Source organism: Metopolophium dirhodum, chromosome 9 (genome assembly GCF_019925205.1).
Source record: "Metopolophium dirhodum isolate CAU chromosome 9, ASM1992520v1, whole genome shotgun sequence".
Taxonomy (NCBI): Eukaryota; Metazoa; Arthropoda; class Insecta; order Hemiptera; family Aphididae; genus Metopolophium; species Metopolophium dirhodum.
The window spans coordinates 21,067,990-21,089,210 of NC_083568.1; the positions used below are offsets into that span (position 1 = coordinate 21,067,990).

A 21,221-nucleotide genomic window follows, 5' to 3' on the forward strand; every position below is an offset into this window, starting at 1 on the left:
TGTCTACCTTTACCTTTAAAAAAATGTCTACAAGCAAATCAAATTAAATTTTTATGAGCGTTTGAAATTCATATTTTTACAATATTGGACAATATTCAATCGATTTCTCATGTAGTGGTTTTGTTATTTTATTGTTATTCAAAAACGAATAATTGTAAATACTTAACTGAATGTTTATATTAGCATTTTCTATACACCATAAAATTTTAAAAATATTTTGACTCGATTTGGGCTGTTTACGGACATTGTCAGTTTTCAAATTTTTTAGTTTTTTTTTCCATAAATATCAATAAAATTTTATTTGTTGGGTAAAAAAGCGTGAAAATGTAATGCAAGGCTTCTAATATATTGTTACAATAGCAAAATATTAAAAATACATAGGCACAATATTTTTTTATAAGCATTTAAAGTTCGAATTTTGACAAAATTTAAAACAAGGTTTCACGTAAATAGGATAATATATAAATTACTTTATTCACAATAATATCATAAAATATACTTAGTAATTAGTAATATCATAGGCTGACTGACCGTTTTCGCTCAGAATCGTTTTTCTTATTCAATGATATTATATCATTGAATTCAAATTTAACACCATCCGTTACACCATACTCACTATAGTCTATAGTCACTTGTAACCTACTGTACAGCAGGGCGACATCCACTTACCCACTTTTTTCAGCACTACATTCACCGCATTGGACGCTACATGCACTGGCTCTGTGCGGAGAATAGAGCTATGATACAGCGGAACACACCCATTTCAATTTCCCTTACAGATTCAAAATAGACCTAAACGACCTTCTGGGTCGTCAGCCAGCGTTTCCTGATGTTCTGGATATCCTGTTCGTCATGTGGCCAGATTTTTGGGGATCTGTCAGCAAACCAGGAAAACAGGGCTTCAATATTGATGGGAGCTGATGAGTGAAGAGCCATTCAGGATTTTCTATACAAAATGGTGGATGTGATTCTGACGAACAAAGAAGAGGAAGAGAAAGAAAAATGCATGTATCTTTTGATTTTGATTTTAGTTTTATTATAATAATATATTGAGTCCCTCGATACTATAAGATTCATTTTAATAATAATAGTTAATAATATTAACTTAGTTAATTAACTTCCAAAGTGTAATTAATAATTTTAAAAAACATGTAGGTAAAATAAATTTTTCAAGTTAAATATAATATTATTATTAACATTTTCAAATGGGTGAATGAGTAGTTTTAATGAGTTGCTCCCCTGTGGTTCATTAAGCTTATGGCAGGTACGTATTATGTTAGTAGCAGCGTCCAGCGTTGGTGACACTTCAATTTTCCATTGTAGGTATAATTATAGCACATATTTCGTTACATAATTGAAGATTGAACGATTTACTTGTCACTAACATTTTCAGTTTCTATAAACAATCCAACATTTCTATAGTAGGATCATCTATCCTAAATAAAAGTTAATAAGATGCATTTTAGATTTAAAAAACAATTGTACGCATCCCAACAAAATAGTTAATACAATTTTTAAGTATCTATTAAATTTTAATATACACTTAAATACTTCTATACTCGATGTCGACTATATACTAGTAATTATTATCACGCTGTACAGAAAATAACGATTGCGAACGAATCTTTAGCTCCCAGTTGCGTAATAACAATAGTAGCGGGTACCTATATAGGCTATAAAATACTCTGTCTCAAACTAGAATAAACCAGGCAGCCACGGGAAAAACCGGTTTTCTTACGTAAGCCTGGTGCCTTCTATTTTGGAACAGGGTATACGTATAATATGGCCAAACTATAGATGATAATATTTATTAAGTATATATTTTAATATTTTAATGATTAAAGATATTATACCTGAACAATAAATCGAGTCTTGCTTGGCGGTGTGCAATGTCACATTATATTGTAATAATATAATATGTAATAGCCAACAGGACGTGAAAAAGGTCGACAATTTTATATTTCGGGTTTTTTATTTCTCTTATCATCTAATCTAAATAATTTGCGAGCACATAGTCTCAGACCACATTAGACTCTCACTTTATAATTTCGACTGGTGGTAAATGATATAGGCATATAGCGATATCGATATGGTCATATTATGGACTTGTTTTTAAATTCACTGTGAGAGGTTCTCAATAATTTAAGGAAAGGAAATATGGGTTTAATTTGTATGCATAAATATTTGTCGCTCCAACACATTTTAGCTTCATTGACTGATGAACTAATATTTTACTCATTCGATAAATTATATTTCTACATTAATACTAAAATATATTATAGTTTACAATTTGATTATTGTCTAAGGTAGAATACAATAACAGATGTACCTCGTATGTATTTACTATTTTTTTTATATACCTATAGGTACCTACACAAACACAACTACTTGGTTACTACCTACATAATTAAATTCATAAAAACTTTAATCCGCTTTTTTCTAAACACTTATTTTCCCATTCGTCAAAAATTTTCAGAAGCTCGGGTGTCATTTTTGTTTTACCCTCACCGACAGTACCACTTCTTATAATATTTCCTTTGCCTCTTGATCCACTAAATAATCTTATGGTTATACCAATAAATGGTTCGCCACTGACAGCTTTATTCTTCTTCATGCTTTTAAAACTTAAGTGGTCTTCTAAAGCCAACAGTTGATCGTCAAGCATATGTTTGCCTAAAAATTGAGCGGTTTGTCGAAGTACCGAATGTAGGTCCTATCCAAATAAAATAAAAATGTTATTAAAAAGTGATATATGTATTTATATCTATATATTAGGTATTAACAGATCATAATAACACGCATTGATCGATTACCTTTTTCATGTCTTCATACTTCAAGAATAGTATTTGTGGATCATCTCTTCGGTCCCAGAAGCCAAGAATATGGTCAAAAAACGGACTGTAACAGACTGCACTATCCAAGTTCTTAAAGTGTATGTGACTTTTATTTTTTTTTGTATTACAAATGTAGGTAGGTACTTACGGTAATCGGAGACAAATAGTTCACAAAATTTTTCAAAATTTTCTTCATATGAACTAAGGAGGGTTGCAAAGTGGAAAAATGAAAGGCAAGTGTCTTTTGGATTTCTTGCCATGTATATGATCTGAAAGTTTATATTATAATATTTTAATGTAATGTAAGTCGAAGATTGAATAATTTTAGTGTTCTAAAAGTGCCATCAGACACAAAGAAAAACACATATCTTTGTAAACTTGTATAATTAATGAATTCGTCGCAGAATCACTTTGATTAGAATCTAAAATAATAATTTGATACATATATATATGTATATATACCAGATACCTATTATTACCGGGGTTTAGCAAGTTCCCACATGAAACATAGCAGGCAAGCAGATACATCGTACATATGTAAGTTCCCTCACGGAAAAAAATTACACCAGTACGTAAGTTCCCACACGAAAATTTATTCAGACTTAGGACTGACAACTTAAACGTAGTTGATCCAAATATATAATACAAATTAAAAATAATATAATGTGTAAGTATAGTCCACATATTATTTGTACTTTCGCAAGCGTTTGTAGTAAGACTTGTATCAGAATAACTAGCACTAGCCCAAATACTAGGGGGAACTATATCAATAACAAAATATCAGATTATAACTTAAAAATAATTACACAGTATGACTGTGAAGTGTTCGAGCTTTCGCAATAAGCCAAATAAAATTTAATTTTTTCTATTGCTATTATTATAATTATTATAACTATTATTATTTTATACCTATACAAATAATATATGGACCATACCTACATATTATATTATTAATTTGTATTATATATTTGGATTAGATTTAAATAAAAATTAATTGGACTTTTTTTATGCAACACAAAAACAAACAAATTTTAAGCACACCAACTACGTTTAAGTTGTCAGTTCTAAGTCTGAATAAAGTGGGAAGGAAGTTTGTATATTCGGTGTATTTTTTTCGTGGGGGAACTTACATTCACCCGTATTCCCTACCAATCACGAACTAAGATAGATACTAACTATCTTAGTTCATGCAACCTATGTATGTAATATTATCATAATATTATATATAATGTCAGTGCATTACTAGAATTTTGAATGCAACAGTTGTAAAAAAAACTATCCCCATAATAATATTATGTAATGTAATATAGTAAATACTATACAAATGGGTCATACTTTAGCCTTGGTAGATTTATCCCTAAGTTTTTTTGGCAGAAGTTGGTAAGGTAGATGAGTCTTGATATATCTTGGAGATTTCAATTCATTTATATATTCTACGGAATTGGACATATACCTCGGTATTTCTAGGTCTGGGTTATCTTGTATAGCTTTTTCAAAGTCTTGATATGAATACATTCTATAATCAAATCAACAAGATTAGTAGATAAAATATATAATAACATTAGGTATACGTCTTTATATTATATTCTGTCCGTGCTGCTATAAACATGTAAAGCGCAACTATATAGGCCACGGTGACCAAAACAAATCACCGTCCGCATGACCAGCATAAGCGACCTTATACGGTGGGACTCATCACTCATGCACTATCATCTGGATGCGTAGAATTGCGCCCCCTCACTGGATATAGTATCTGAGTATATACGGATAAATGCGCGTCGTACACTATATAGTGTCACGTCTGTCACTCGTAGGTACTTCGTCTAGTGCAGAAATAACTTAGATGACGTCAATCTCGCCTAACCAAGTTGCTAACCACATAGTAAATGTATCAAGAATGCCTTCGAACAAGAATCACACAACACAGATAAGGAACGCTTTAGAGACCCTAAAAAAGAATGCACCCAAACCCATGAACTTTCTGTCCCTTATTCAGAAGCGGAAATCGCCACAGCTCTAAAGGATTTTAAACCCGGAAAGGCTGCCTGGCTAGATGGAATGCACTCCGAGATTCTGTTAAACTGTGGCCCTAACACCAAATGGCTATCTAAATTTTACACCGATATTCAACAATCCGGCACACTGCCTCCAGAATTTAGAAAATCTAAAATAATTGCCATCGTAAAACCTGGGAAATCAAAAGATCGTCCAGAAAACTATCGTCTCAGCGTGTGCTATACAGTTCTGGAGAGATTAATCTATAATCGAATCAGTCCAATTATACTAAAAATGGGAACAGCTGGTGGAACAGCCGGCTTCAGACCGGGGCGCGTATTTACGAACCGTAACTGAATTCGGCCAAACGAGAATGTACATCACTCAATGCGCATGCTCATTGCTCACGGAACACTGACAATTTGTAATCATAATTTACAAATAATCGAAATTTAAGTTTTCTTGTTCTGTATTCTGTTCATTGTGAGTTGTGTCCAGATGTCTTAAACAGTTAATTTTAATTTTGATGTCTTTTTTAAAGTAATTAGTATCAGTGTTATTTAATTCATGAAAAATTTACTCTTGAAGAAAATAATACATTTAGTCGGCTATGTAACAATTGGGTTCAACATTTTTCTACACAAACCAAAACAAACTGAATTGTGTATAAAACTTATCCTAAAATTACCATGAAATAGAATTTGATTAAAACTTTGGCTGATTTCTTGTCAAAAAATTATTAACTATATAATAACTACTTTGTAAAATGTACACAAAGTCTAATTTCAACTATTTTATAAATACAATTATGATAACTACGGTTAGGATGTTGTAGCATTTTGCATATTTTTTTGGCGAGTCCAAAAGATAGCTTAAGTATCTTTAGTAAGATAAAAATCTGTTTCACATAGGTACTGGGGATTAAAAATATGCTAGTTTTATTTTGCATATTTTTGCATATTTTGAAGATTTTTTAAAAGTAATGATTATTTTAGCATTTTGGATTTTTAGTGCATATTTTTGAGTTTATTTGTAAAATTTTTGTTTTTATTTTTTTTTAAACTAAAATAATATATTTAGTATTACACATTTATATGATAGGATATAGTTTGCGCATGGATGCGGTTTTCAATCGCCGTACATGTTCGCCCTAAGTTAAGTAAGCGTGATATAGCGGACGAGAACAATTTTTATCTTATCTGTTTTTACGATTTGCATTGCTAGATATGGCTGCTTAATTGTTCGCGGCAATTAAAAACCTATACGTCCACTTACAAAATATACACTGTATTTATCGTAATTTGTCCTTATGTCTAAATAATCTATCGCTCATCGTTAGGTAACACGATATCATTATGGCGTGAGTGGAACATAAAATCGATTAAATAAATCGTATTTTATTGATATATAATGTTTTTATATTGTTTTAATGTATTAGTACCGCGATCCGTGTAAAACGAGTTTGTCGACCAACGCGTGTTAAAGTCTTGTTTATATTTTCTATTAATTTTATAAATTATATCAATATACATATCTAAAATAAATAATGTATTCAATTTTGTTACAGAAAATAAATAAAATGTTTATCTTCAAATTTTTTTCGATCGAAATTTTTACGATATAATTCAATTTAATTTGATAAGTCAGTTAAATTAAAAAAGATGGCATGAAATTTAAAAATTTTAAAAGGACAAAATCGACTATCAAAACCATCGAAAATCTACTATAGCCGTCACAATAAACTTACATTTTAAATATTTAATATTTTATACATTTTATTTTACCACTCATTTTTTGAATAAACATTTTTTCAACATTATGTTTTTTTTATAAATGCATATAACAACTTTTTTTAGAGCATATTTAAGTAATTTTTACAACATATCGGCATATATAATAGAACATATATTTTAGGAATATTTAATAGTTTTTTTGGGCATAAAAATCCGAACCCTATTGATAACGTATCTAACTGACATCTGTGCTGCGCGCAAGCACATTAAGTGATGTACAAATATTAGCTGTTTGGCCGAATATTCAGTTACGGTTCGTAAATACGTGATCTGGGCGAAGCTGTTCCGATCAAGTCCTCTCGCTGACCACCTATATTGAGGCAGGCTTCCGAAATTGCCTAAAAACCGCAGCAGTACTTATCGACCTAACAGCTTCTTACGACACCGTTTAAAGACACGGTCTTTTGTACAAACTCCTCCGTACTATTCATTGCCGGAATACGGTCCAGCTAATTATACTGCACATCCGTGTGGTTAAATAGCGCCAATATGATAAAAGTAGACTTACAATGAAGTGATAAAAAGTTTAGAATTACGGGTTTAGTTAAAATGTATGTTATATATTTATATAATAATAATTACTCTAAAAGTGGAACTCTTTCAAGTAAATTTTGTTTGGCACCTTCGAAGTCCAAATCGTTTGCTACACACCACGTCATCTCCTTGCACCATGTAGTTCCTGGAACAATATAGTATACTATATATCAGTTATGGCCAAACTTTTTTTGATTTTGATCTACTAAGGGTATATTTTTTCTCTTGGGATCGGATAATGTGAATAATATATTTTATATTAATAATAAACATACTTATATAAATAATAAAATAAAAGTGTATAAAGTTATCTGAAATGAGCGTTTCGTCATTGTCTCATCAATCGTCATTGTTTAGCTGGTAACAGTAATGGGTGTAAGCATGTACCCAACACAATTTGAATCCAATGATTCAAATATGATAATACATCATTATATATTTATATAAGAAAATTAGAAAAAGGATTCTGAGCGAAGGACGTCGTACACATGATCATCTATATCCGAGGATAGCTTATGGTATATTATTATTAGTTCTTTCTTAATTTGGTAGGCTGAACTATAATGTATTGCATAAATAATTGTTTAAAAATAATGCATGTAATATATTATGCCCTAAGTCAATATATCAATACCAACGTACCAACTAGTAAAAGTTAGGTAACACGACATCGTTAGATTTTATGAGCCCTGTTTGATCCTTTTTCCGAAAATATGACGTATCGTTGTCCATGTTCGAGTACGTTATGAAAGCCTTTTTTTTATATAAAGCTTGTGATTTTTGGATTTTCCTCGGAAAATTGTTTAATAGCAAGACGTATATAGCAACTTTAAAACATATATTATAAGATACTCAAAGTCGTTCGAACATGACTAAATAAATAGTCATATAAATAGGTATGATTAGAAAACAACAGTTTTCGTCCGGTTTGCAGCGCATCCCCCACTATTCTACACACAAAAACATTTTTCGTTTTTCTCCGAATCTCATTGGTTGGCAATCATCTTGGACGCTATTAATGGGGCCGTTCCCCCCGGGTATACGTAAACTTTGACCGAATTGATATCTATGTCCAAGACTATGCTGTTTTTATAGAGCTCATTAAAAAATAACATGTACATATGCTGGCAACTCGTGAAAACATGGTATGGGATTTTCTTTGCTAATCATATAGGTAGTTCATATTATTCATTTAATATTTTAATTACACTGAACAATAATATTGTTTATAAATGGTAAATTTCATCCCCAAGTTACCAGAGTACCTGCTGCAGGTCATCTTGCCATTAATCAGTAATCATTATAGATGAGACTTGCCAGTAGGCGTATACACTATTATTAGTTATTATAATGATTACCTAAGTGATGAATAATGATATTAAAAAGAAACTGCTTAAAAGTATACATGTTACGGGCAAAGTAAGAAATTGGGCATTGTGCACAGCAGTGGCGTGGCGAACTTCATTAACTTATGAGGCACAATAATTTATATTAGTAATTATAAATACTTATATATAAATAATTACTTATTTACGTAAATGGTAACTGAGAATGATTGGCTCAGTCTCACTGTCTTAGTGTGTACTTAATAAATTATTTACTATATTTGAAATGCTCCTAGTCTCCGGGATACCCACCACCCTTAAAGCTTAGGCACGTGCCTCAAATAAAGTCCTTCGTCACGCCACTGGTGCACAGTACCCGTTTTTCGAGGGCAAAGTTGGAATAAGTTAACATTGCCCGGGCATTTAGATTTGGGCACTGTAGGTTAAATATTGAATATATTAAAAATAAAATAAAATATTTTACTGCATATATTTTAAGTCATAAAAAAAACTTGAAAGAGATGCTTCAAATATTAGTTGCCTTTTAATAGTTTTTAAATCTATTATCCAGTATGGTACTTCCTACTGAAGAATTTATATTTTTATCTAAAAGTGGTTTTACGCAGGGCTTTGCACCCGAACGTAACTCGAAACCCGAAACCCGAATTAACCCAAATAAATGGAATAACCCAAAAACCGTACATAGTATATACTATATACAAAACCGATTGAAAAAATTAACACCCAAAAGAACACCAGAAATAACCCGAAACCTGAATTTCCATTTGGGTTTACCGGAAACCCGAATTATTGAAAATTAAGTGGCATATCAATTTGTATTTTTTTTTGCAACTAACGCGACTAAGAAGATAAGATTATAGTAATGTAAGTGTGTAACGGATAACTCAATTTTTTTTTGTAACCACCAAAATAATTAACTAAAAATTAAAAAAGACCTTAAGCTAGATGATTGTTTTATTTTATGTCACAATATTCAATAATAGACAATAGTAATTGTGTTGTTTAACATTCATAATCAAAAATAAATATAACGAAAATATGTTTAGTTAAAAATTAAAATATGTAATAAGCGAGAACTTTCTTTTGTATAAAAAGGACTGAGTAAGTAATAAGTAATAAGTAATAAACTAATAACTAATAAGCATTAATATTTAATTTAATTTCTTAATTTTTTAATTATTTTCATTATGTTTAATTTAAATACAAAATCAGATTACTGTATGAAATTTGCAATGAAAATCTCATGTTAATTGATATTATACAACATGTGTTTTTTTAAACACCCGAATTAACCATAATTAACCCGAATAAATTTGCATTTAACTGTAACCAGAAAAGTGTATCAACCCGTAACACCAGAATTTTCTTTCAACACCCGAAACCCAAAAAAATGATTCCGGTGCAAAGCCCTGGTTTTTTTACGTGAACAAGATGAACATTATTTATTATTAAATTATAGTTATTTTAATTGTTTTAATTTAATTAATTATTATTAAAAGTAATCTTATAGGCACGTAAGATAGAATTATATAACTTTATTTAATAACACATACACAGCTATTATGGCACTGAGAGATTGCATTGAGACCATTGAGTTACTAAGTCCGAAGTCGACTATATTTTTTGCTTTTACACCGATTATTATTACATAATAATACAGAAGTAATGACGAACTACAAGACGACGTGACAATATAATCTTTTGATTTCGAATAGGTACGAGGTCTTATGATTAAATCATGGCTTTAATATACAATAGGTTATTGAAATAGTACCCCCACTAGCTATATTATTTTATCACGTTAAGGAATTAAAATGGCAGCGTAAGGGGACGACCTATACTGGCTATACTACGATATTATATACTATGATATGGACCGTACCCTTCTGCTGCCATTTTATTTTTGTTTGATAACAATATGGGCTATGTGCAATCAGTGGCGCCGAACACAGGGTACAGCTGGTCGCCCGACCAATTTTTTTTGTGTCGGTGGTTGTTTCCGTGGACCGTGGTGTATAGGTGGTTCCCTACTAAGTAGTATAATAATTTTTAAAACACGCCACAGGGTAACACATCAGTCTAGTCTAGTTCCATTGTCAACAGCAGATTAATCGTTTAAAAATATATTTTAATTGATTTTAGATTTAATAATTATTCAGATAAATAAATTTAAAGAAAATAATTTGGAAATTATGAAATATTTAGATTTTGCTTTTTATTGACATACTCAATGCAATTTAGTGGTGGGAAAATGAATATTGTTGGTGCATTCGATAGATCAAAATTTAAGTTCACGATAGTTTTAAAATGCGTAAGGAAAAAAAATGGGTCACTGTAATAGTGTAATGGAGGGTTAAATTTGAATTAAATTAGGTGCGGGTTGCGGATAGGCTGAATCCTTCACACCCATTGTCACGTTAAGGCGTAATGCCACCGGAGGCACACATATTTGCCGCCTCATAACTCGATTATATAGAAAAATATATACTTAAATAATATTATACTTCATCGTCTTTTTCTGCATCAAATACATCAGGTTTTTTGATGGACTCATAATTTTATTTTTTTTCAATAATTAGGTAATTAAAATTAAATTATTAACTTAGGCACAACAGTACATCGTACATGCGAGTATTCATATATAATTATTATACTCAGAAGCTGAATGCTCAAAACATAGCTTGTGTAAAAATCAACCTAAATAAATAGTAAAAACATTTCATCAAAAACAATAATAATTTATTATGAAAAAAATGTATTGTTATATGAATTAAGAGTGTTAATAAAAAGTACAGTTATTATATTATTTTATGTATGAGTACACATCTAATTTACTGATATACTTACCTACTACATTTGCTATTTAGTCTGTTGTCTATTTCTGACACATTAATTAGTGTTAGCCCAGATTTAGGGTTCATTTACATGAAATCTCTGAACATAATATTATATTAATTGGAAATATTTAATTTTGAGTGGTATTTAAAGTATAGTAGGTAATTAATAGTAGTTCGGGGTATGTATCATAGCTAAATAGTATAACTAATTAATAATAAGTTAAGGCGGGTTCACAACTGCCCGTGTCGTGTCGTGTCGTGTGAATTGTGAATTCAAAAATCAGGACGATAGCAACTTGGTAACCATAAATTCTACCGTGGTATCATGGTACCATGGTTATCAAATTTTCTTGAGGGTTTTTTTAAAATAATCAACTTCCATAGACGTATTAATTTATATGTCTATGTCAACTAATATTTTATATATTTATATTAAATATTAATTTAAAAATCACTATTAACATAATAAGTAAGTATATTAACATATTAATCAGTTGTTTTTTGTTGTTAACTGTCAGTGGCTGAGTAATGTTGTTAATTCATAGATGTATTTTTCATATTTAATTTGTAATATCTAATTTGTGAGTTTTTTTTTAAAACACACAATACATTTTAAAATGAAACGAAACTACATTGAAGAAGAATATAAACGCAGTGTGTATGAATATAATATTGAAGTTCACAGGCGAAAGTTCCTTATAGTTTCATATATGTATCTTATTGATTCTTATAAATTTTGTTCGTCTAGGTAATATTATATAATTTAGTTTTACATTTCATATTCAATTTTGAAATGTCTATAATACAGTATTTTACTATTTAGTTACTGTTTATCTGTACCTACGGATTACATTAGCTCCCTACCAATATATTTTATAGTTTTGTACCAATTTAGATTTAATATAAGATACGTAGGTATTAATATTTAGTTTGTATATACATAGTTGTGTGCACAGGATATGAATACTTTTTTTTTTTAAAAATTGATACATTAATAATGTTATTTATCATTAACATTACTGTAATTTTATAAGTGAATTTTTTTGTTGCTTCTTAGAAAGAAGGAACACATTTTTAATATGCATATTCTGCCAATGAAGTCTGCACATGCCTATGGGTTCATAAATAAATAATATTCAATGAATTATTAGTAGTATATTAGTGCACTACATATAGTATGTTATGGTATGTTAAAGTTAATATATTATATTATTAATATATTTGAACTTTAGTATGACAGTTGTTAGTTCATGATGTTGTCTTAATCTATAAATCAAAACAAACGTAGATAGATACAATATCTTACTTTTACATAGCTCATATTGTTGAGTGTTGACTCAATGTACCTATAATATAATTTAATAAATTTAAAATTATTAAATAATTTTATAATTATAGTTAGTAATATTTAATATTTATTATACATTTTTTTCTTATCAAAATATAATAGATAATATTAAATCGCACTACCACATCGTGAACATTGTGACCAGCACGATCAAAAGTTGAATATATTCAACTTCACGGTATTCGCGGTATCGTGTTGGTCGACACGATCATATTTTTACAACTACATTTTGGTAAGCCAATCAGAAAAAAGTATCTTACACGACACGACACGACACGGGCAGTTATGAACCCGCCTTTTATTCGTATAAGTACCTACTTACCGTAGTTACCACTGATGGCGGAAAAAAGTTTGAAATTTCATTTTAACTTCTAATTTTAACTATTTGACATTTACTTTTTTTTCATATATTGCATTTTTGTGCCACCTAATTTTACTCTTTTTGGAGACATCATTTTGAAATATTAAATACTATTACATTTGATGGTTTGTAGGTAATATTATCAACAATTGCCAAATGGTGATGAAGTAAATATGTGATTTGTACTTTGTAGTGCGACAGCATTTACAACCAACTGTCTACCAACTACTGAGAACTATTATAATAATATAGTGTTATATTTTGTAAACAGTTTTTAAAAATTAATTAATATTTCACTACGAATGGAAGTTGAATTCACAATGTATTCACAATAATGCGGTACGCCAATACTTACCTATCGTAGATAATATGAATGTATGATATTATTAAGGCACCCGGTGCCGATGCCATTTTGTCTTCAAAAATACACTCTGCGGGAATAACGATACCGCCTTGAAGAATTTCATAATTTTTTTTTTAATTGCTAGAGGGAAATATTCAACAGCCCGCATCGATCTCTGTTTTTCAATATTTTATTTTCAAACTTTATAATATGTCTAAGAAAATACAAGATAAAAAGCATTTTTTTATAATTTTTTTAATACAGCTATATGAAATAAAGTGCCAAATTAGAGATCAATGCGGGCTGTAGAAAGTCTTCTTCTTTCAGATGAAAAAACAGTCATCAAAATCCGACAAATCTACAAAGCTTGAGAGTTATTCCCGTAAAGTCATTTTTTTCGATATAATACACCCTATAACCCCCCATAAATAGGTATCGGATAGTAGATTAGTGGAAAAGTCTTATAATTGAGGTGGCAACTAAAATATAAAATTTAATTTTCAAATTTTATAGAATTGTGGAAAATTTGAAAAACTGGCACCGGGACCCGGAGAACTTCTTATATAGTTAATAATATTGAATGTTGATACATATTACTACTAGAATAGCTGTACACAGTCACACAGTAATATCCTCGCCCATTGAGTCTCGACTACTTTTACGCATTGTAATCATTCAAATTTATTTAGATCTATGCATAGGTATAACTTTTATGATTATTAAAAATATACTTACCCATTTTATATATAATACTTAAATCCTTTAACATTCAATTTATAACATTTTTAATCGCTGATGGAAAAATTAATTTACTACGAAAAAAATAAAAATGTATGAAAAATTTGTATATACGAATGCCACCTATAAAATATTTTTAAATCTTTCCGTTAAACACGCCTCTGCTCACACCCAAAGTCAAATTCCTTAGCTGGTACTTACAATATTTCAAATTTTACCTTAATTTTCAATTTATTAAATAAAATAATTATAGGTTATATAGATGAGCAATACTATACTTAAAACATTATATTATATTGCTTATTTATATTTAGGAGTGATTGATAATAGTACATTTTTTCATCTAGCCGCCCCCTTTTTATTTCTATCACTTGAATTCAATGATATAATATCATTGGATAGTGTACACCGAAATTAATTTTGAGTGAAGACGATCTGCCGGTCAGCCTATATTGTAATAATATTTCTTTCATGAATTTGTTTTCGTATAATAATTTGGTTGTTGCATAGATCCCCGCATAATGCATTACCTTTGCCTTGATTACAGTTTTTTATTCTTATTTTATTTTAATATAATAATTATTATTTATACTGAAATCTATACCACGGTCCTTACAAATCATAAATTTTTGGTTACATCTTATATTCATATTATAACCTTCATGCATTACGCTTAAAATAAATAAAACCAAATCGTTTCTTTCATGAAATATTGTTTTCATAGAATAGTCCGTTGCATGGATCCTAGCCTGAATTACCTTTGCCGTGATGGCGCGATCCATGAACGTAGAGGCGTGACAAAAAATAGTATGTGTGGCTCGTGCGGGAAGGCAATTTCAGTCTTGGGCTATTTTGTAGTTAAAAATGTATTAAATGTTCAACTTTTATAGCTAAGGATTGAAAATTTAAAACAAGGTTCCACGTATATATATAAATTACTTTATTCACAATAATTGTTGAAAATTTTTTACTGCGTCATTGAAAAAAAGTTCACGCCACCACTGTTTATTTTTATAAGCATTTGGAGTTAAAATTGTAACAAAATTCATTAAAATTATGTGTACATAAAATCTATAGACATTCTAAAAATTTAATCTTAGAGTGGTGTGGGGGGAAAACCCCCCACAGGTCTGCTTGAAATTGTTTAGGGGTATGTGGCGCATTGTATTTTTTACCTAGTCTGCCCGAGTGTTTTTAAACTAGGTCGGCGCTAGATTATACTACAATAGTGTTTGCAATTATAATGTTCGCGCAAATGCGCAATATACTATGACGTGATCACTTTGTCGTTGAAAGTACGGATCGGTTCGTATTATCGGCAGCCGTCATCACGTAGGTACCTATATTGTGTATAATTAGATAGGTATCTCGTAACTCGTAAGTCGTGGTATCAAACGAATAAAAAATGTAAAAATAGTTTTGTAGTGTTATTGTTAAGAATAATACCATTCGACATAAATGCGTGCAGTAATTAATTCACTTTTCCCGGGAAATCTCATACAATGCCCGACCAGTGTATGAAAAAATTGAGTATTAAAATGATCAATCTTACATAGCCCAAAATGTTCGGGAATTGTGCACAGTTAACAATGCCAGATTTCCTACTTTGCCCGTAACATACATAAGTGATAGGTTGTATGGTGCAATATAAATACACAATATATTATACCAACTATACAGGTACCTACTTATTATATTACCTACTGAGATTGTTTTGTTTTTTTCCACGTATTCAAAGTGCTAATGAAAAGAGGACAAACAATAAAACGATTTAGTTTATCTAATCAGTGTATACGTTAGGATTAGGAAATAGCCACATAATATGTGCACGATTATTACGTTTTGTACTATGGTCTTACCGACAGCGTATAACAAAGTACAAATTAATAGTGTGTATGGTTATCTGTACTTACTAGTTTAAGAAATTCCGTTTGTTATAAATTATATTCATTTTACTGTTATTTAATTAATCAATATATTTTTAATGGCATTAATATTTTGGTTGTATTATAAATTATAATGTTTATGTGATTGACCATCGGGCATGGGTGTGTGGCTGTATCAATATGCCTACTAATATTTTCAACTATTTAGGCACTCGTAATACTCGTAAGTTTTAATTAAATAGTTTGCAATATTTCAATAAGTAAATTTTGGTTTATAATAATATAGTTAAAAATCCATATATAGATACGCGTTAAGCCAACTAGTATAATTGCTACACCGTTATTAGTCATTATGTCTCAAAATGAGAACAACCAAAATAACATTTCTCCAAAAAAGGCATCAGAATTGAGAAATGAAAAAAGAGGAGCATTCGCGGCTATATTATTGTCAGGAGTGATTATCGCTGTATTCGTGGTGTATTATTTAATACTAGGAGAGGAATCACGGAAAAAAAATTCTTTACAACTCATTATAGCCGTAAGTAAGACATAAAGCAATAATTGAAATAAATGTTTCATTTATACAAAATCAAAATATTCGTGTAGATTTTTAGACAAGGAGATCGAAGTCCATTGAAATGGGAAACTTATCCTAATGACATGTATGCACCTACGAGCGAAGGGACATGGCCAGATGGCCTTGGGCAGTTGACAAATGTAAGAAATATATGTTTGTTAGTATAATATTATATCAGTACATAAGTCATATACTCATATTATGTATAGATGGACGAAAATAGGGGACAGACTTGTAAGGAATTTGCGTATACTAGAATCCAAATGGCTAAATTAGCAAGTAATTGCCAGACAATATGCTAAAGTCTTACCAATTTGCTTAAAATACTGCAGATGTGAAGTTAGTGAAGGATATCCTGGAGACTTCGTATTATTTGAATATGTATATTCACTGACAAATTCAGAACTTTGTCTCTCTTTGCCAGCCAAATAAACCATATTGGAATTATTGTTCCCAAACCATTTATCATAGACTTTAAAAGTATGACATTAGATGTGCAATGGTATCTGACTGCCGAGCGATGCTTAAAATTGGAGTTCATCAACTGACAAAGAAAAACTGTAAAAATGTCTATGTCAAATTTCAATAATCACATAATATAAACACACAAGTACACAAAACTTCAATACCTACCTAAGCCTATATACTGCAGTACAATAGTCAAATATAGTTTCAGATTTGTATTTACTTACTAATCTTACAAACTAAACTAAACAATCATAAGAATCGATTGGGGTGTTTATATTATAATACAAAATTAAAATGTTTACCTAAATTATATATACATATATTTAAAAAATAGCTCAATATAATATTATATTAAAATTCGCAGTTGAACACTTGGGCCAATTAGAAGCAAAAATCTCATCTATAGATATACCGCCTATTGTTTTAATATATCGAACAAGTATAGATAGCCATTCAGCCATAGGTTCAAATAGGAGGTAGTGTGGTTGGAGAATTTGGTCCTTATAAAGTAGGTAGGTATACCCGTATATTACCCAGTACCCATTCTACCTAAAATTTATATTTTTTATCGGAAAATTAGAAAACTAAAGTAATTAATTATTATTATTAATGGAAAAATACAAAAATTAAATAATTATATATAGGTGTTAAATACTATAAGATGAATATAGTAATATAGTATAGTCAATATAGGTAGGTACTGGGATTTTTTTGTCAAATTATTGCGCAATTCAGTCCAACCAAAAAATGTTGGCTATTTGTGCATGTAGTGTAGAGGAAGAACATGTGATACAATTATATAGTTGTAACTTGTATCTAATATATTATATTTAATTTTGAATTTAAAAAGGCAGGAAAATTAAAGTCCTATGAATTTGGAAGACGATTTCGAAAGCGATACACGAAATTTCTCCCAGTCGCCTACAACAGTAGCTTTATTTTGGTACAGAGTACAGAAACTGATCGTACACAAATGACGGCGTCGGCATTTTTAGCAGGAGCGTTTCCGCCCAGTGGCAAACAAATTTGGAACAACGATTTACAATGGATACCTATACCAATCCATTCGATACCTCTAAATCAAGACAACGTAAATGTGTATTTCATATTATCTTAAGCCAAGTTATTAGACATATTTTAGTTTTACGATGATATAACAGTAACCTGCTATTATATTTTATAATAAAATTCCAATAACACCTTTATTAATTGTAAAGTATGTGTAGGTACTTCTTCAATATATTTTTCTTATGATGGATTTCGTTCAAAAATACTTTTTAAAAAGTAAAATGTTTATGAACATGTAGTTAACTTAAGTATTTTTGATTTTTATAAAAACATTGAAAGTTAGAACTATAATCATTTTATGATATTGTATATTTGTATACGTATTTTGTTTTGAACAATTTTTGATTTTTCAAATTTTAACTCATTGAATACAATAAGTTATAAGTTATAACTTATAGCATACCTAGTATATAGCATATACATTAACTGTATGTCTGTATATACATAATATTAATAAATATAAGCATAATATAAATAATAATATTTTGTAACTTTAATTAGAGAATCGCTATTAATAATTTGTTTATGAACTATATTAGGATGAAAAACATCACACCAATTATCTGTATAGCATAACGTGTCTGCTTTTTAAAACCGTATATTACCCCTATCTATAGACAAAGACAAATAACCATTTTGTATTTTTAATATTTAGATGCTTAGAGTTACAAAGCCCTGCCCTGCTTATGACGCAGAATTTGAAAAAGCAAAAAATGAAACTGAAAAACAAATGTTATTTAAATATGAAACTTTCTTCAACTATATATCTAATCACACAGGTTTAGAAATAAAACATCTTTCAGACGTTGAAAATATATTCAATTCATTAACTATACAGGTAATTTATTATTTTTGATAATAATTTTAATTAGCTACCACATACTATACCACTATAACTATTATTATGTATATTTTGTCTTATACCAATGACAATTATAATAAACTATGTCTATATAAATTATAAAATAATTTCTTCGTTTATTTATATTTTATAGCAAAGAAATCATCTGACTTTGCCATCATGGGTAAAAGTAAAAAATTATATGGGTCTTATGGAAAATATTGTCTTAGAATGGTTGGTTACTTATTCAAAAACGGATTTCATGAAAAAATTAAGGTCCGGAAAACTCATTGGAGAAATAGTTAAAGTGATGAGAGACAAAATGGATGGAAGATTATACCCTGACAGAAAAATGTTTGCTTTCTTTAGTCATGAGCAGACGTTAATTGATTTTTTACATACATTGGGAATGAAAAATCTTTTTAAGCCTAGTTACGGAGCCGCAGCTTTTGTTGAACTACACAAAATCAAAGAAGAATTTTATGTAAAAGTAATAATAAATGTTTATGGATATCTATCGATAATTTATAAAAATACTAGGTAGATACCTTGTCTAATCAAAATATATTTTTATTCTAGATAATGTACACGAAAACCTACGACACTCCAGATATTCTATCTCTAGAAATGGCAGGCCAAACTAGTTTTTTACCAACATTAGAAGATTTCATAATATCAACCGAAAATTATGTACCAAAAAACTGGGAAAAAGAATGCCAGCTTAAATAACATTTGACTAATATCAATTTAAATTTATATTGTATACATTAAGATATAAGTTAGTTGCGTATATTATGTCCATTAATAATTGTAAATTGATTACCTTTAATTAATAATTTTTATTCGCTATTTCGGCTACTTTGAATTATAATTTATAAGTACCTATAGGTATTTCTGTATTGCAAATGAATAGAACGTAGATTGTGTAAGCTTTACTCTTTGAAATTGCTGGTATTAGTCCTTTGTGGTAGGTATTATTACAATATCACCTATTTATTCATTAATTATATATTAAATGGATTACAGAATTAAACCATAATAGTATGATTCACAAACTATTAATTAAGCTCCTGCGGGTCTTTGCTGCTGATTAAATTCTAGCCCCCCCCCCCCAAAAAAAAAAATTGATCTTAGATGTGCATATGGTTGTACTTCCCCTGGGCACGTCACAATAATAGGTTTTAATGTGTCATACATTTACGATTTACCAATCTATTGGGTGATAATGTGACATATCTATATATACATTAGGTGCACCGAGTTATCTATTTAACATAATAGGTGTATACGGTAATCGGTAAAAAAAGAAAAAGAAAAATAATAATAAGGGAAAAAAGAACAAATTAAAAAACTCAATAACAAACAAAAATAGGACAAACGAAAACAAAAATTAAAAGTATACTTTTAACGTTTTAAACTGATAAAAAATATTGAAATATGCAATATTATTTCATTAATTAATTTACACATTTTGTAATGCTTTCATTTTATTTCAAAAAAATATTACATGTAGAATGTAGGTATAATATAGATTATAGAGTAAGTTTTTATTACCTACGGGAAATGTAGTCTATTGACAGTCATCACTCATCAGTCACCAATGTGTTACTGTGTTGGAATTGTTTTTCTTAAACTGTTAACTGGTGTTAATTTTTATAAATGGACATTTTTTAATCCAATATAGGCGCTGAAAAGATAGGTTGTATGAATATACTCATGTTGCAAAGAAAAATGGTAAAAATGATTTGTAATGGTCCAGCAAAAAGTACGACTTCTATTGTCCTAGAATATTAAACAGATTTTTAATTTATTTTTAAAACTGACCCTTTTATGACAACAGAACATTTTTAACCTATTTTTATATAATTTCAAACAAGTAGGTGGGTACCTCTTCATTTTTTCCAGCAAATTGTTTAATTAAGTTGTTAGGTTTTAAACATTTTTTTTATTATGATCCGTTGTAATTCATTATTGTTTATACCGGAACAGAATATTTTTCTGATAATGTTATTGTATAAATATCGAATAGGACATGGTATTGAACCAATTGTCACTTAGTTATAAATCATAATAAATTTCAATAAGTTTCAGTTTTATATGAACAGATTATACTAATTATCATGGTAATCCTTGACAATATTTAACTTCTGTCATGTTCCCATATCTTATCTATTTTTTTATAAATACTAAATAATAACCAATTGAATAGGTAGGTAATAATTAATAATAAATAATTTTATTAACATCGACAT

At 29.4% G+C, this 21,221-nt stretch overlaps 2 protein-coding genes across 3 annotated transcripts; one reads left to right on the forward strand and one right to left on the reverse strand.

Moving 5' to 3' along the window:
- Nucleotides 1–1,062: 1,062 nt before the first annotated feature.
- Nucleotides 1,063–7,349, reverse strand: LOC132952175 (luciferin sulfotransferase-like). 2 transcript variants are annotated; one of them, XR_009665448.1, is made up of 6 exons: nucleotides 7,205–7,349; nucleotides 4,170–4,350; nucleotides 2,983–3,103; nucleotides 2,814–2,908; nucleotides 1,854–2,713; nucleotides 1,063–1,436 (listed from the first exon to the last, which is right to left on the reverse strand). XR_009665448.1 is itself a non-coding variant. In XM_061024367.1 (5 exons), exons 1-5 carry the CDS (start codon nucleotides 7,279–7,281, stop codon nucleotides 2,414–2,416), a joined length of 774 nt encoding a protein of 257 aa, XP_060880350.1. In that variant the 5' UTR covers nucleotides 7,282–7,349; the 3' UTR covers nucleotides 1,063–2,413. The 2 variants fall into 2 exon arrangements, 1 of the variants encoding a protein (XP_060880350.1); XM_061024367.1 differs by having other exon boundaries at nucleotides 1,063–2,713.
- Nucleotides 7,350–15,943: 8,594 nt separating this feature from the next.
- On the forward strand, nucleotides 15,944–19,904 carry LOC132951824 (lysosomal acid phosphatase-like). Its single transcript, XM_061023815.1, has 7 exons — nucleotides 15,944–16,238; nucleotides 16,320–16,553; nucleotides 16,622–16,732; nucleotides 17,911–18,150; nucleotides 18,784–18,966; nucleotides 19,124–19,459; nucleotides 19,549–19,904. Exons 2-7 carry the CDS (start codon nucleotides 16,368–16,370, stop codon nucleotides 19,696–19,698), a joined length of 1,206 nt encoding a protein of 401 aa, XP_060879798.1. The 5' UTR covers nucleotides 15,944–16,238; nucleotides 16,320–16,367; the 3' UTR covers nucleotides 19,699–19,904.
- The last annotated feature ends 1,317 nt before the right edge of the window (nucleotides 19,905–21,221 follow it).

Excerpts from the sequence above, each read along its gene's own strand:
- LOC132951824 (XM_061023815.1), top strand. The coding sequence starts at position 16,368 with ATGTCTCAAAATGAGAACAACCAAAATAACATTTCTCCAAAAAAGGCA. Across the intron at positions 16,554-16,621 it reads CTTTACAACTCATTATAGCC|ATTTTTAGACAAGGAGATCG; the intron begins GTAAGTAAGACA and ends ATATTCGTGTAG. Across the intron at positions 18,151-18,783 it reads TACCTCTAAATCAAGACAAC|ATGCTTAGAGTTACAAAGCC; the intron begins GTAAATGTGTAT and ends TTTAATATTTAG.
- LOC132952175 (XM_061024367.1), bottom strand. The coding sequence starts at position 7,281 with ATGACGTGGTGTGTAGCAAACGATTTGGACTTCGAAGGTGCCAAACAA. Across the intron at positions 4,351-7,204 it reads GAAAGAGTTCCACTTTTAGA|AATGTATTCATATCAAGACT; the intron begins GTAATTATTATT and ends ATTTGATTATAG. Across the intron at positions 3,104-4,169 it reads ATAAATCTACCAAGGCTAAA|ATCATATACATGGCAAGAAA; the intron begins GTATGACCCATT and ends ATAAACTTTCAG.